Source organism: Erinaceus europaeus, chromosome X (genome assembly GCF_950295315.1).
Source record: "Erinaceus europaeus chromosome X, mEriEur2.1, whole genome shotgun sequence".
Lineage (NCBI taxonomy): Eukaryota > Metazoa > Chordata > Mammalia > Eulipotyphla > Erinaceidae > Erinaceus > Erinaceus europaeus.
The window spans coordinates 43,578,289-43,593,344 of NC_080185.1; the positions used below are offsets into that span (position 1 = coordinate 43,578,289).

The 15,056-nt window shown below is 46.0% G+C and overlaps 1 protein-coding gene across 4 annotated transcripts in view; it reads right to left on the reverse strand.

The window, feature by feature from the left end:
• Positions 1-15,056, reverse strand: part of DOCK11 (dedicator of cytokinesis 11) — a 328,799-nt gene that overhangs the window by 224,689 nt on the left and 89,054 nt on the right. For all 4 annotated transcript variants that reach the window (XM_060182487.1, XM_060182486.1, XM_007530393.3 and 1 more), the window contains exons 4-6: positions 14,628-14,710; positions 11,796-11,865; positions 9,685-9,780 (exon numbers count right to left, since the gene is read on the reverse strand). In XM_060182487.1, coding sequence (XP_060038470.1) covers positions 9,685-9,780; positions 11,796-11,865; positions 14,628-14,710 — 249 coding nt within the window. The remainder of the gene's footprint in view (positions 1-9,684; positions 9,781-11,795; positions 11,866-14,627; positions 14,711-15,056) is intronic.

Consider the following 15,056-nt stretch of genomic DNA (forward strand, 5'->3'; position numbering starts at 1 on the left):
AACAGAACTTCTTTTTTTAAAATTAATTTATTTATTTATTCCCTTTTGTCACCCTTGTTGTTTTATTGTAGTTATTGTAGCTATTGTTGTTATTGATGTCGTCGTTGCTGGATAGGATAGAGAGAAATGGAGAGTGGAGGAGAAGACACAGAGGGGGGAGAGAAAGACAGACACCTCCAGACCTGCTTCACTGCCTGTGAAGCGACCCCTCTGCAGGTGGGGAGCCGGGAGCTCGAACCGGGATCCTTATGCCGGTCCTTGCACTTTGCGCCACGTGCGCTTAACCTGCTGCGCTACCGCCCGACTCCAGCCAACAGAACTTCTGCAGGAGCTATTTAATGCCAAGGCCCACCCCATCTCAGCCCCATGACCAAAATTGCCTGGGTATCAAGCACTAAGCACTGTGACTGGTGGGGTGTTGGTGAGTGGTTGGCGGCTCTCCAGTTTCCTGGGTTCCTTGGGGCTAAAGTTTCTTGGCAAGTCACATGGATACAATTCTAGAAAAAGCCATGAGCATTCCAGGGAATTTTAGAGACTGTGTCTGAACCACTACCCAGAGTAAGGAGAAAGGGATATATTACATACAGTGCACACGATTATTACATGTAGACAGCCTCTTAGACTCTCTCAGTAGGAAGAGCTTGGTCTGTTTCCTGTGCCAGTGCCTCTTTCCCCTGTAGTACTTCACCACCAACTTGAATGTCCTTAAAAGTTTTTTTTTTTAATCTGGGTGGGGGGGGACAGTGGCACACCTAGTTGAATACACATGTTACAATGACCACCAAGGTCCAAGCCCCTGGTCTCCACCTGCAGGTAAGGAAGCTTCACGGGCAGTGGAACAGTGCTGTAGGTGTCTCTATTTCTGACTCCCTCTCTATCTTCCCCCTTCTCAATTCTCTCTCTGTCTTAGCAAATGAAAGAAACAAAAAAATTAAGACAGGGGCTGGGGAGGGGGTGGTCTGGCGGTAGTGCAATGGGTTAGGTGCAGGTGACGCAAAGCTCAAGGATCGGCATAAAGATACCAGTTAGCGCCTCTGGCTCCCCTACCTATAGAGTAAGTCACTTCATGGGTGGTGAAGCAGGTCTGCAGGTGTCTATCTTTCTTTCCCCCTCTCTGTTTTCCCCTCCTCTCTCCATTTCTCCCTGTCCTATCCAACAACAACAGCAGCAATGACAACAACAATAATAATGACAACAAGGACAACAAAATGAGAAAAATAGCCTCCAGGAGCAGTGGATTCATAGTGCAGGCACCGAGTCCCAGCAATAACCCTACAGGCAATAAGAAAAGGAAGAAGAAGAAGAAGGAGGAGGAGGAGGAGGAGGAGGAGGTAGAAGAGCAGGAGGAGGAGGAGACAGGGGCTGGGACATCACTGGTGGAGTGCACGCTTTACCAAGTGCAAGAACCCGGGTTTGAGAACCTGACCACCACTTGAAAGCAAGTGCACAAGTGATGAAGTAGTACTGCGTATTCTTCTCTCTCTCTCTCTGTGTGTGTGTGTGTGTGTGTGTTTCTCCCTCTATCTGAGAGAAAGAGAGAGAGAGAAAGAGAGAGAGGTGGGAGTCTCCTTCTATCAGAGAGAGAAAAAGGTGTGGGGAAGAGGGAAGGAGAGGGAGTGTGTTAGTTCACTGGGTGTGGTAGAATCACGCAGGTGCAAAGCCCCAGTCATAAGCTCAGCAGCAAAAGCACAACAAAACAACAACAAAGAAAAACCAATAAAAGGGCTGGGCAGTGGTGCACCTAGTTGAGTGCATGCATTCTAATGCACAAAAGATCCGGGTTCAAGTCTCTGGTCCCAACCTGCAGGGGGAAAAGCTTCACGAGCAGTGAGGCAGTGAGGCAGTGATACAGATGTCTCTCTCTCTCTCTCTCTTTTAATTTTTTATATCTATTTATTTATTTTCCTTTTTGTTGCGCTTGTTTTTTATCGCTGTAGTTATTATTGTTGTTGTTACTGATGTCATCATTGTTAGATAGGACAGAGAGAACTGGGGAGAGGAGGGAAAGACTGAGAGAGGGAGAGAAAGACAGGCACCTGCAGACCCACTTCACCATCTGTGACTCGACTCCCCTGCAAGTGGGGAGCCCGGGGCTCGAACCAGAAGCCTTATGCTGGTCCTTGCGCTTCACGTCACATGTGCTTGACCCGCTGCGCTACCGCCCGACTCCCTCTCTCTTTCCTACTATCTCCCCCTTTCTTTCTTTATTTCTCTGTCTCTATCCAGTGTAGAATAAATAAATAAAATATTTAAAAATAATGGAAGGAATAATTTATCCGTTGGCAAGGGGAGTCTGGTTTACTAATGCAACTGGCATATGAATGTCTTTGGCTATTTTATTTATTCTGTGTCCCAGGTCAACTGGCTGTTTTCTCGAAAGACCTCAGAAAGTAGGATTCATTTGATCTCCTTTATCATTTGAAATTGTTGAGCCTCTTCTAATCTCTTTGTCTGGTCTTTCACTTTGTACCTCCTCTTGTATTTCTCTTTCACTACTCCACGTTATGAGGCTCCCTAATTTCTGTATTTTTTTAATATTGTATTTATTTAATGAGAGAAACACAGAGTAACAGACCAGAGTACTACTCAACTCTGGTTTATGGTGGTACTGGGGATTGGACCTGGGACCTTAGGGCCTCTGGCATGAAAGTCTTTATTGGGGCTTGATGCTTTAAAAAAAAAATCTGGTGGCTAGGCCATAGTGCATCGAGTTAAGCGCAGGTGGCAGGAAGCGCAAGGACTAGCATAAGGATCCAAGTTCAAACCCCTGGCTCCCCACCTGCAGGGAGCTTCACAAGTGGTGAAACAGGTCTGCAGGTGTCTATCTTTCTCCCCCCCCCCCGGTCTTCCCCTCCTCTCTCCATTTTTCTCTGTCTTATCCAACAACAACAGCAGTAATAACAATAAAATAACATCAACAATGATGATAAACATCAAGGGCAACAAAAAGGGAAAAATGGTCTCCAAGAGCAGTGGAGGCACCGAGCTCCAGTGATAACCGTGGAGGAAAAAGAAAAAAAAAATCCACCACATTTGGTGGCTATTTTCCCTTTCCTTTATTCTCTTTTTGTTTCTTTTTTTTATTACACGAGACAATGAAGAATTGAGAGGGATGGGGAGAAAGAAAAGGAGAGAGAGAAAGAGAGACAACTAATTGCAGACCGGGGGGTTGAACCTGGGCCCTGGCACGTGGTGATGTGTGCACTTCACCAGATGCACCACTGCTGCCCAGCCCCTACAATTTTTTCACATCCAGCAATGCTTAAAGTGTACAAAGACCATGGAACTTCGACCTCACTCATAAAAAGGCACCCAGATGCATGCACTGTTTGAATCAATCCCTGCCAGCCCCAGTGGGATTTGCAGGCCAGTGTCAAGCCAGGGTGCATCAGGGAGTGAAGCTCAAATCCGCAGAGGAGATTTGACCCCCCCGAGGCTGCCAGGTGGCAACGAGACATGGCTGAAGGCCAGGTTCTGCTGCTGCAGCTTTCAGCCTAGAGGAAGCTTGCAGGGCCTAGCCAGGTTTGGGCCTTCCAATCCAAAAGGTTCTTTTCTTTCCTTTTGAATAGAGTGAGACAGAAAGGGAGACACCGGCTCCACCTGCAGGTGGAGGGCCAGGGGGCTTGAACCGGGTTCCTCAAGCATGGTAACATGTCCGCTCTACCAGGTGAGCCACCACCCAGCCCTTTATAAAAAGCTTCTATGTTCTCAGTCCTGTGAGCTCTGGCCATATGGTACAATCACCCAAGCATCTGACCCAGGTAGGCTGGAAGGCCAAGCAGACCCAGACTCCAGAGGTGCCAACTGGGAAGTTGCTACAATACCAGGAGCTTGGCTCAGATCTTCACCTTCCCAATTCATTTCCTGTTTGTTTATAAAGCTCACAAAAACTCTTATAAAATAGGATTTTTTTTTTTTTGCAGAGCCAAGATGGCAGCTTGGAAAGGAAGGTGTCAACTCCGAAAGGAAGCAGCTTTCAACCTGAGATTCTCAGGAGAGGCCACCAGGTTCCAGATGCTACCAAGATGCCAACCAGACTTCTCTGGGCAGATGACTCCACCAATGTGTCCTGGAGCCCCTCTTCCCCAGAGCTCTGCCCCACTAAGGAAAGAGAGAGGCAGGCTGGGAGTATGGATCGACCTGTCAACACCCATGTTCAGCGGGGAAGCAATTACAGAAGCCAGACCTTCCACCTTCTGCACCCCATAATGATCCTGGGTCCATGCTCCCAGAGGGTTAAAGAATAGGAAAGCTATCAGGGGAGGGGATGGGATGTGGAGTTCTGGTGGTGGGAATTGTGTGGAGTTGTGCCCCTCTTATTCTACGGTTTTGTCAGTGTTTCCTTTTTATAAATAAAAAAAAATTTAAAACACTTTTTACTGAATAGAGACAGAAATTTAGAGGGAGAAAGAGACCTGCAGCACTGCTTCACCCTGTGGGTGAGGACCAGGGCCTTGAATTTGGGTCTTTGCACATAGGAACATGTGTTCTCAACCAAGTGAGCCACTGCCGGGACCAGCTCACAGAGGCTCTTCATTTCAAAGACTAGCATGGCTGAAGGAGATTCATATAGATTTTACATGGAAGGGGAGCGGATGCGAGGGGATGAGGGTGGGGAGGGGCGAGGCAAAAGGAATAGAGGGGAGATGGGAAGAGGGGAAGGGGATGAGGAAGGGGGAGGGGATGGGGAGGGGAAAGGGAGAAGGGATAGGGAGAAGGGATGAAGAAGGGGAAAGGGAGGGGGATGGGGAGGGGAAAGGGAGAGGGGAGAGGGAGGGGAAAGGGAGTGTGGAGGGGGAGGGGAAAGGGAGAAAGAAGGGGAGAGCAGAGGGGAAAAGGAGAGGGGAGAGGGTGGGGAGGGGGAAGGGGAAGGGGAAAGGAAGAGGGGAGGGGGAGAGAGGAGGAGAAGAAGGAGATGGAAAGGGTGAGGAGGAGGTAAGGAGAAGGGGGAGGGGGAGGGGAGGGGAAGTAGAATGGGGGGTGGAGGGAGAGGATAAAAGAAACCATGGCACCAAAGCTTTTTTTTTTTTTTTAGTGAAAGAGGGTGAGAGCAAGGCAGAGCAGCAAACCAACCATGTGAGCTATTTTGCCATCCAGGGGTTTTCAGAATGGCCTTAACAAGCCACTCAGTGTCATGGGGTCAGGTAGTTGAGTGGTTCGGCCAGCTGAGTGCACAAGTCACCATGTACAAATCCCCTAGTTCAAGCCCCGAATCCCCTAGTTCAAGCCCCAGATTCCCAACCTGTAGAGGGTAAGCTTCACACACAGTGGAACGGTGCTGCAGGTTTCTCTCATTCTGTCTCTTTCTCCTTCTCATACCCTCTATTAGAAAGGGGGGGAAAAGTGGGGCTGGGTGGTGTCACACTTGATTGACTGTACACATTACTATGCCTGAGGGCCAGGGTTCGATCCCCTGCTCCCCAGCCACAGGGGGGAAGCTCCACAAACAATGGTGAAGCAGTGTTACAAATCTCTCTCTCTCTCTCTCTCCCCCATCAAATAAAAATAAAATGGATAAAAATGGTCACTGGGAACAATAGATTCATAGTGCAAAGCACAGAGCCCCAGCAGAAACCCTAGTGGAATTCAGAGATTCAGAGAACCTAAACACATGAACTTGCCCCCTCCAAAAAAAAAAAAAAAGGGAGCTCCAGTGGCGCAATCGGTTAGCGCGCGGTACTTATACAAAAAAAAAAAAAAAAAAAAAGGAGGAGGAGGAGGAGGAGGAGGAGGAGGAGGAGGAGGAGAAGGAGAAGGAGAAGGAGAAGGAGAAGGAGAAGAAGAAGAAGAAGAAGAAGAAGAAGAAGAAGAAGAAGAAGAAGAAGAAGAAGAAGAAGAAGAAGAAGAAGAAGAAGAAGAAGTAGAGAGAAAGAGAGAAAGAGAGAAAGAGAGAAAAGAAAGGTAGTCAACCCATCTCTAAGAACTTAGGAGAACTACAGTGTTATCTATCCTGGGGGTGGGAAGGAGTATGGGTACAGAATTTGGGTGGTAGAAGCCGTGAGGAACTTCATACCTAAAAGCTTATAATCATGTAAATCACTAGTGTGTGTATATGTATATATATGTAATGTATATGTATGTGTAATGTATATGTATGTGTATGTAATGTATATGTAATGTATATGATGTATGTGTCTATGTATATACACACACACTCATGGGGGAAGCATTTAGACTTAGGCATCAGCCTGCCCAGATTCAAATCCTATGTCTGTTCACCTAGGGCTGGATGATCCCTGGTTTCATCAACCCTCTTCTCTGCGCACCCCCCCCCCGCCCCCCGCCACATCTGAAAACCCAAGAACAACCTCAGATGTCCACAGCACAGGGTGGCCACGAGGACCACAGGAAGCCCAGAACAGAAAATGCCCTGCATAGTGCCAAGCCCATATTTAGATCTCGATAAATGAAGGCCCTCCTCATCACTCAGTGCCAGGGCCCCAGCCTGTGTGCAGGAGACAGGCTGGAAGCCAGTTGTGTCTATGTTCTTCAGGGTTGCAAACTGAAAGTGAGAACAGGCCCTGGGCCACTAAATGGAAAGCAGCAGGCCAAGGATTAGATTAAGATAAAACCTGAGTCTTCCCCTGGTAGACGCCCAGGGTTTCTGCTTGCAGGCTCTGTGGAAGATAGAATGACTTTCTCTGCTTAATGGTAGCATGAATCATCCTCAGCAAACCACACGTACACGCACTCAGACTGAGTGTCTGAAAAGAAGGGTTACATTGGGCAGCCAAGAATTGGGTTTTAAGTTCAGAATCTTCAAGAAGACTTCTTCATTTTTCATTCCCCTTTAGGTAACTTTAATTTTTTTTTTTTGCATAGAGACAGAGAAAAAATGAGAGAGGAAGGAGAGCTAGAGAGAGAGAGAGAGAGAGAGAGAGGCCCTAAAGACCTGCTTCACCACTTGGGACGCTTCCCCCCTGCAGGAGAGGAGTAGGGACTTGAACTCAGGTCCCTTGTACACTGTAATGTGTGCTCTTGACCCTCCTTTAGGTCTTTTTGAAAAAATATTTATTTATTTTCCCTTTTTTTGCCCTTGTTGTTGTGGTTATTACTGTTGTAGTTATTACTGATGTCGTCGTTGTTAGCCAAGACAGAGAGAAATGGAAAGAGGAAGGGCAGACAGAGAGGGGGAGAGAAAGACAGACACCTGTAAACCCACCTCACCTCCTGCAGGTGGGGAGCCGGGGGCTCGAACTGGATTCTTATGCTGGTCCTTGCGCTTTCTGCCATGTGTGCTTAACCCACTGCCCAAATTTGGGTTAATTAAGACCTCCTTTGGGTCTCAATTGCTTTGTACAGCCTCCTTTTGTACAGGCATGACAACACCAAAGATTCTACACAATCCAACCCCCTCCATGGCTCTCCAAACTCACTGTTGAGACCAGACAGCAAAATACTCTCTTAATTCTGAGGGGGCATGTGATGGCAGAGTTACCATGCTTAAGGACCTAGGTGCAAATCCCCAGTCCCCACCTGCGGGGGGGAGGGGCTTCATGAGCAATACTGCAGGTATCTCTCAAAACCTTTAGTTCTGACAGCACAAAGGTACTGTTTTGCATAATAGTTAATAGTCTTTGCTCCCTATCTCATTTGGAGGTCACTAGAGGCCAGGAGCCCATCTTCAATATCAACATACACCCCCTAAGTAATCAGCACCTGATTCCTATTTGTTAAAGAAATGTGCTCTTCTGCGGCCAGAGGGTGGTGCATCTAGTTCAAAGCACACCACACAGTGCACAAAGACCCAGATTCCAGTCCCCAGTCCCCACCTGCAGGGGGAAAAGCTTCACGAGTGGCAAAGCAGGTCTTTAGGTGTCTTTCTCTCTCACTCTCTATCTTCCCCCCTCCCCTCTCAATTTATCTCTGTCTCTATCCAACAATAAATAACAAAAAAATCAAATTTAAAAAAATAAATATGATATTCTCATCTTTCCACCAACTGCAGCCATTGCTAGGTATGAGCCTTGGAAGCTCCTTTGCTTCAAAAGATATTTTCTTCTTTCAACTGACAGCCTCCTCTTCAGCTTCTGAATCAAAAAGATAATTACCTGCATTTCTTTAAAAAAAAGGCCACCGCTAAATTTATCCTGAGGTTTCCCATTGTGCTCAATTCCACACATTTATAAGAATCCTCTCACTGTGTCATACAGTAGAAAAGACAGGTACCAGTGCTGAAGAGACTGCGGGGGGGGGGGGGAGGAATCCTTTCTGCGCTGCTGGTGGGAACGTAAATTGGTCCAACCCCTGGAAAAAATAGTCTGGAGATTTCTCAGAACACTAGAAATGGACCTACCCTATGACCTATCAATTTCTCTCCTAGGGATTTAGCCAAAGGAAACAAAAACGCCCATCTGAAGAGATCTCTGTGTACCTACGACCATAGCAGCACAATTAGTAATGGCCCCAAACTTGGAAGCAACTCAGATACTCAAGGAAGTTGAATTGCTAAGAAATTTGTGGTACGAATGCACAACGGACTACTACTTGGCTGTTAAAAGGTGACAAAGTCATCTCCTCCTCGTCTCGGAGGAAACTTGAAGGAATCATGTTAAATGAGAGAAATCGGAAGGGGAAGGATGAATAGGGGATGATCTCCCTTATTGGTGGAACTTAAGAAACAAGGACAGAAAGGGAAAACGAAGTAAAACTTGGACTGGATGTGGTGTACTGCACCAAAGCAAAGGACTCTGGGTAAGGAAGGCAGGGCAAGGGCTTGGATGGGGAGGGGGTGTGCTTTGGGGTTCCACTGCATGATGATGGAGAAGGACCTAAGTTAAGGGTGAAAGTGTTCTGCAGGCATCGATCATGAGGAGGTGATAACTTGTACTAGTGTATGAACAACTACATGGGGTCCAGGCGGTGGTGTACTTGGTTAAACGCGCGCGCGCGCGCACACACACACGTATCACCATGTGCAAGGATCAGGTGTTCGTGCCCTTGCTCCTCACCTGCAGGGAGGGCGCTTCCTGTGCAGTGAAGCAGGCCTACAGATGTCTTATTTTTCTCTCTCCCTCTCTATCTCCTCTTCCCTCACAATTTCTCTCTGTCCTGTCAAATAAAAATAAAGTAGAAAGGGAGAAAAAGAAAAAGGAAAGGGAAAGGAAAAAAAATGGCTGCCGGGAGCCATGGATTTGTAGTGCCAGCACTTCTTCTAGCGTTTGCCAGTGCCAGCACTGAGCCCCAGGGATAACCTTGATGGTGATAAAAATAAATAAATAATTAAAAATCCGAAAATAAAAATTAAAATCCCATCAAATGATAAAAGAGGGGAAAAAAGAATTCATTTATTAATGATTTTTGGAATGCTGAAGGCTCACAGTAAAAAGGCACTGTTTCCAGGGAGTCGGGTGGTAGTGCAGCAGGTTAAGTGTAGGTTCCAAGAAGCGCAAGGACCGGCATAAGGATCCCGGTTTGAGCCCCCGGTTCACCACCTTCAAGGGAGTCGCTTCACACGTGGTGAAGCAGGTCTGCAGGTGTCTCTCTTTCTCTCCTTCTCTGTCTTCCTCTCCTCTCTCCATTTCTCTCTGTCCTATCCGACAACGACAACAATAATAACTTCAACAACAATAAAAAACAAGGGCAACAAAAGGGAATAAATAAGTATTTTTTAAAAAAAGAAAGAAAGAAAAAAGGCTTAGTTTCCAGAAATAGCCTGACTACAGTACAATAGTCACAACTTACCTTCATGGTGACTGTGATAGTGCTGTTTACGTTCGCTTTATGCAACCAGCCTTGTTTTATCACACCTCCCTTCTGAGAACACAGAGAAGATGAATCCTGAGACAGAATGGAAACCAACAGTGTGAATTAGCCCAAGAAGCACACAAACTCACCTCTGCCCCATTTGCTTTTATTTAGCCATTTATTTACTTTTTAATGAGAGACAGAGAGAGACACCAGAGCACTTCTCAGAGCTGACAATCGGACCTGGGACCTCAAAGACTCAGGCATGAAAGTCTTTTGCAGAATCATTATGCCATCCTCCCAGCCCTCCCCTGTCCCATTTTCTGGTGAAAAGTATAAATTCAGGGCTAGGCGGTGACACATCCAGTTCAGTGCCAGCGTTATCAAGCACAAAGACCCAGGTTCAAGTCCTTAGTCCCCACCTGCAGGGTGGAAGATTCACAAGCAAGAAATCAGCACTACATATCTCACTCTCTCTCTCTCCCTCTCTCTCTCTCTCTTTCTTTCACAAAGGACCAGCGTAAGGATCCAGTCCGAGCCCCCAGCTCCCCACCTGCAGGGGAGTCACTTCACAAGTGGTGAAGCAGGTCTGCAGGTGTCTATCTTTCTCTCATCCTCTCTCTCTTCCCTTCCTCTCTCTATTTCTCTCTGTCCTATCCAACAACGACGACATCAATAACTACAACATAAAAAAGGGCAACAAAAGGGAATGCATTTTCCCCTTTATAGACCTGAAGTTATACTTTCTATGTGTGTGTATGTGATCTTTTTTAAATGATAATCCCAGCCATGTTAGTATATATTCCCATTAAAATATTCACCCTTGCTGAATATGGGCCCCAGATCAAATCAGTGGGGCTTACAACTAACAATATTTATATACTTTCCCCATATTTGGGAGCTACTCTCTTCCCTGATCCAGCTTTCTAGTCCTTTTTCCAACTATGACACCATCTCCCCAGACAATAACCTGGGTCCTCCTGCATATTAGATATCAAGCGCTGGCAAAAACTAGTAAGGTCTTGGAGTATACCTAATATAGACCTACTAGCTTTTTCCAAAACGAAGATCACAAATCTTCATCTGTAATATTCTTGCCTTTAGGTTCATGATTAGTCAACAATTTGCTCTGCTTTCAGTCTTAACTCTTTTTCAGCCACCAGGTTCCAGATGCTACTATGATGCCAACCAGACTTTCCAGGGCAGATGAACCCACCAATGTGTCCTGGAGCCCTGCCTCCCCAGATCTCTGCCCCACTATGAAAAGAGAGAGACTGGCTGGGAGTATGGATCGGCCTACCAACACCCATATTCAGCAGAGAAGCAATTACAGAAGCCACACCTTCCACCTTCTGTATCCCACAATGACCTTGGGTCCATACTCCAAGAGGGTTGAAAAATAGGAAAGCTATCAGGAGATGGGATGGGATACAGAGTTCTGGTGGTGGGAATTGTGTGGAGTTGTACCACTCTTATCCTATGGTCTTGTCAACATTTTCCATTTTATAAATAAAAATTTAAAAAAAGATTTTTTTTAATTCATAAGTCCCCTCCCCAAATGATATCTGATTGAACTTGAAACTGATAACTCTAGAAGCGATGACTCTGTCATCTCTGTACCATGCACGGAGAAGGCAGTCAGTATGTGCTGCCTTCTTTGGACTGCTTGATATAGAAGCTGTCTGTGTATATACACAATTGGGCTGCACCTCAGAATATGACAGACATGTGGACCATCTGTGCCCAGATGGGGGACCAGACAGCAGAATGTGGACGAATCACTGCACCAAATGCCCGCTAGCCTGTCCCACAGGTGGGAAAACATGTTTATACACAAATCACAGCCCGCTCTCCTGTTGTCTCTTAAAATACATTTGGAGGTGCAATGCATCTTTTAAAAAAATGAAAGGTAAAACATACATATCCTTTTTAAAGCTGGGCATGGATCCCTCACAGAAGCTTCTTCCTCCCATCTTTTGTCAAGGCCATTTCTCAGTAGAGGTGACAATGAAGAAACCAGTGCAGCTGTGCCCTCCCCCCCCCCGCCCCTGCCCCCAACACACACACACACACACACACACACACACACACACACACACCATCCCTACCTCATCTTTCTCACAGTCCTCATCAATCTCAAACACATGGCTGGGGATCTTTTCTGGCCGCACTGATTTGCTGAAAATGCAAGAGAATTGCCTGAGATATTGAATGAAATGGATAAGCAAACAAGCAAACAAATAAACAAACAAACCCAAAGATGAGTAGATGTCTTCCTTTAACAGCCAAGAGAAGGAAGAATAAGTTTTTCCTCCTTCCCAAACTCGCACTCCCTCCCCTTGATTCAGGATTTAGTCTTGGCTTATGGTGCTGCTGGGGATTGAACCTGGGACCTCAGCGCTTCAGGCATGCCCACACACACACATGTACAACCAACAAAAAAGTACTGACTAAGTCCGAATATTATATGTGAGGAAAGGAGAAGGAATGTAGGGCCCTTGCAGTAAGTGAGAAGACAATTTTAATTTTCCCCGGGTCAGAGAGCAGCCAGAATGAGAATGATGAATATGGGATGATCTCACTTGTGGATAGAAGTTAAGAAAGAAGCAAAGAAAGGGGAAACACAAAGAAGAACTCGGACTGGGTTTGAAGTATTGTACCAAAGTAAAGGAGTCTGGAAGGGGAGGGACATATTCAGGTCCTGGTGCATGATGGCGGAGGAGGACCTAGGTGGGAGGGAGGGGGGGTAAGGGTGCTTTCTAGAAAACTGAAAAATTTTACACATGTACCAACAACTGTATAAACAATTCATCTCCCAATTAAAAAAAGTTGATGGAAATATAAAATCCATTAAGAAAAGAAAGAGAGAGAGAGAGAGAGAGAGAGAGAGAGAGAAAGGAAGGAAGGAAAAGAAAGAGAGAGAAAGCATCATATAGTCTCTTCTTTTTGTTAGATAGATAGATAGATAGATAGATAGATAGATAGATAGATAGATAGATAGATATGGACTGAGACCCGAGCACTGCCCAACTCGGGTGGTGCTGGGGATTAAATCTGGGGCCTCAGTGTCTCCTGCATGAAAGTTTTTTTTTAATATTTTATTTATTAATGAGAGGGATGGGGGGGGAGAGAGGGAGAGAGGGGGGAGAGAGAGAGAGAGGGAGAGAGAGAGAGAGAGAGAGAGAGAGAGAGAGAGAGAGAACCAGACAGCACTCTGGTACGTGTGCTGCCAGGAATTGTACTCAGGACCTCATGTTTGAGAGTCTAATGCTCCACCCACTGTGCCACCTCCCAGAGGACCATAGGCATGAAAGTCTTTCTGCAAGAATACTCCACACTGTTTCCCCAGCCCAGGGCTCAGTTTTAAACAGTATCTTTAGGATCTACACAAGATCTTAATTCTCAAATGTTGTCTTTCCCCAGATGTTCCCCTGTGAGGCTAAAAGCTTGCAGGTAAAGGAGACAAGTGTGGATTCCAACACACTAAGTGATTGGTCCAAGGTTATCCAACTAATACGTGACATAGGGGGCTAAGTGGTGGTGCACCCAGTTAAGTGCACACATCACCATGCTCAAGGACCCAATAGGGTTCAAACGCTTAGTCTTTTCCTGCAGTGGTGGAGGTGAGAGGTAAAGCAGGTCTCTCTCTTTTTCCCTATCTTCCTTTTCAATTTCCCTCTATCTTTTCAAATTAAAGTAAAATTAAAAAGTGATACTTTGCTTCTCTCTAATAAATAAATCTTTGCCCCAGCTCCCCACCTGCGGGGGGTGGGGGTCGATTCACAGGCGGTGAAGTGGGTCTACAGGTGTCTGTCTTTCTCTCCCCTTCTCTGTCTTCCCCTCCTCTCTCGATTTCTCTTTGTCCTACTAACAATGACAGCAAGAACAATAATAATAATAACAACCACAACAATGATAAACAACAAGGGCAACAAAGGGGAAAAAATAGCCTCCAGAGCAGTGGGTTCCTAGTGCAGGCACTGAGCCCCAACAATAACCCTGGAGAAAAAAAAAAGATTCAAAGGGGGGGGGGAGCAGGTAGTATAATGGTTATGCAAAGAGACTCTCATGCCTGAGGCTCTAAAGTCCCAGGTTCAGTCCCATGTACCACCATAAGCCAGAGCTGAACAGTGGAAGGAAGGAAGGAAGGAAGGAAGGAAGGAAGGAAGGAAGGAAGGAAGGAAGGAAGGAAGGAAGGAAGGAAGGAAGGAAGGGGTAAGATTCCAACCCTTTAAAGTCCCTCGGCCAATGAACTTGTGACAGTCTATCATCTCAAAGGGATGCACAAGGGATGTCTGGAGTTCTCAAACTGAGCCAAACAAATATTTTCTAACTTTCTCACTGTTACCACTGGAAAATACCCACTGCCATCCAGAATCAAATAAAGATGATTTTATGGTCAAGAGAGATGCACCCAAGCCAAAGAGTGAACTCATACATCTTGGAAAACATTTCGATAAGCAACAGTTCAAAACCTATTCAATTATGCCGAATATGATGTTTAGCACAGGCTGGTGACCTGGGTTTTAGTTTTAGTTTACACTATAACTAAGAAGGCTTCACAGGTGGTTTTGTTTCGTTTTGGTTTGTTTTGTTTGTCGTTGTGGAAAAGTCCACTATTTAGGGACTGGGCAGTGGCACACCCAGTAAAATGCACACATTACCATGAGCAAGGCTACAGATTCAAGCTCCTAATCCCCACCTGTAACGGGGACAGTTCAGGGCTGGTGAAGCAGATCTGTAAGTGTCTCTCTTTTTCCCTCCGTCCTATCCAATAAAATAGAAGGGGGGAGAGGGGGGATAACTGCCAAGAGCTGTGGATTTGTAGCCCTCACAACGGGCCCCAATGACAACCGAGATGGCAATACAAAAAAAAAAAAAAAAAAAAAGGAAACTTTAATAATTCTCCCCTTGATGGTCTCCCTTGATTCTAAGCTTACCATGGCAGCATGCGGAAGTCCCCAGAGAAGTCTTCATACTTGTAGTTCACCACATGCCAATCAGTGCTGTAGGTCTTAATACACTGAAAGCAGATAAGAGGCTTTCATTAGAACTGGAGGGAAAGTACCTACCCATCCCATCCAACTTTATTTTTCTCTTTGCCAAAAGGTTTATCATCTACCATTCCCAGTGGCCATATCTCCATTCCCAGTGGCCATATCTCTCCCTTTTTCTTTCTCTCTTTTTGTTTTGATAGAGGATGAAGGAGGGAGGGAGGAAAGGGAGAGGGAGAGGGAGAGGGAGAGGGAGAGGGAGAGGGAGAGGGAGAGAGAAGGAGAGACCCTCAAAGCACTGTTCTATTGCTTATGAAGCTTCCCCTCTGCAGGTAAGGACAGGGGGTTTGAACCCAGATCCTCACACATAGTAAT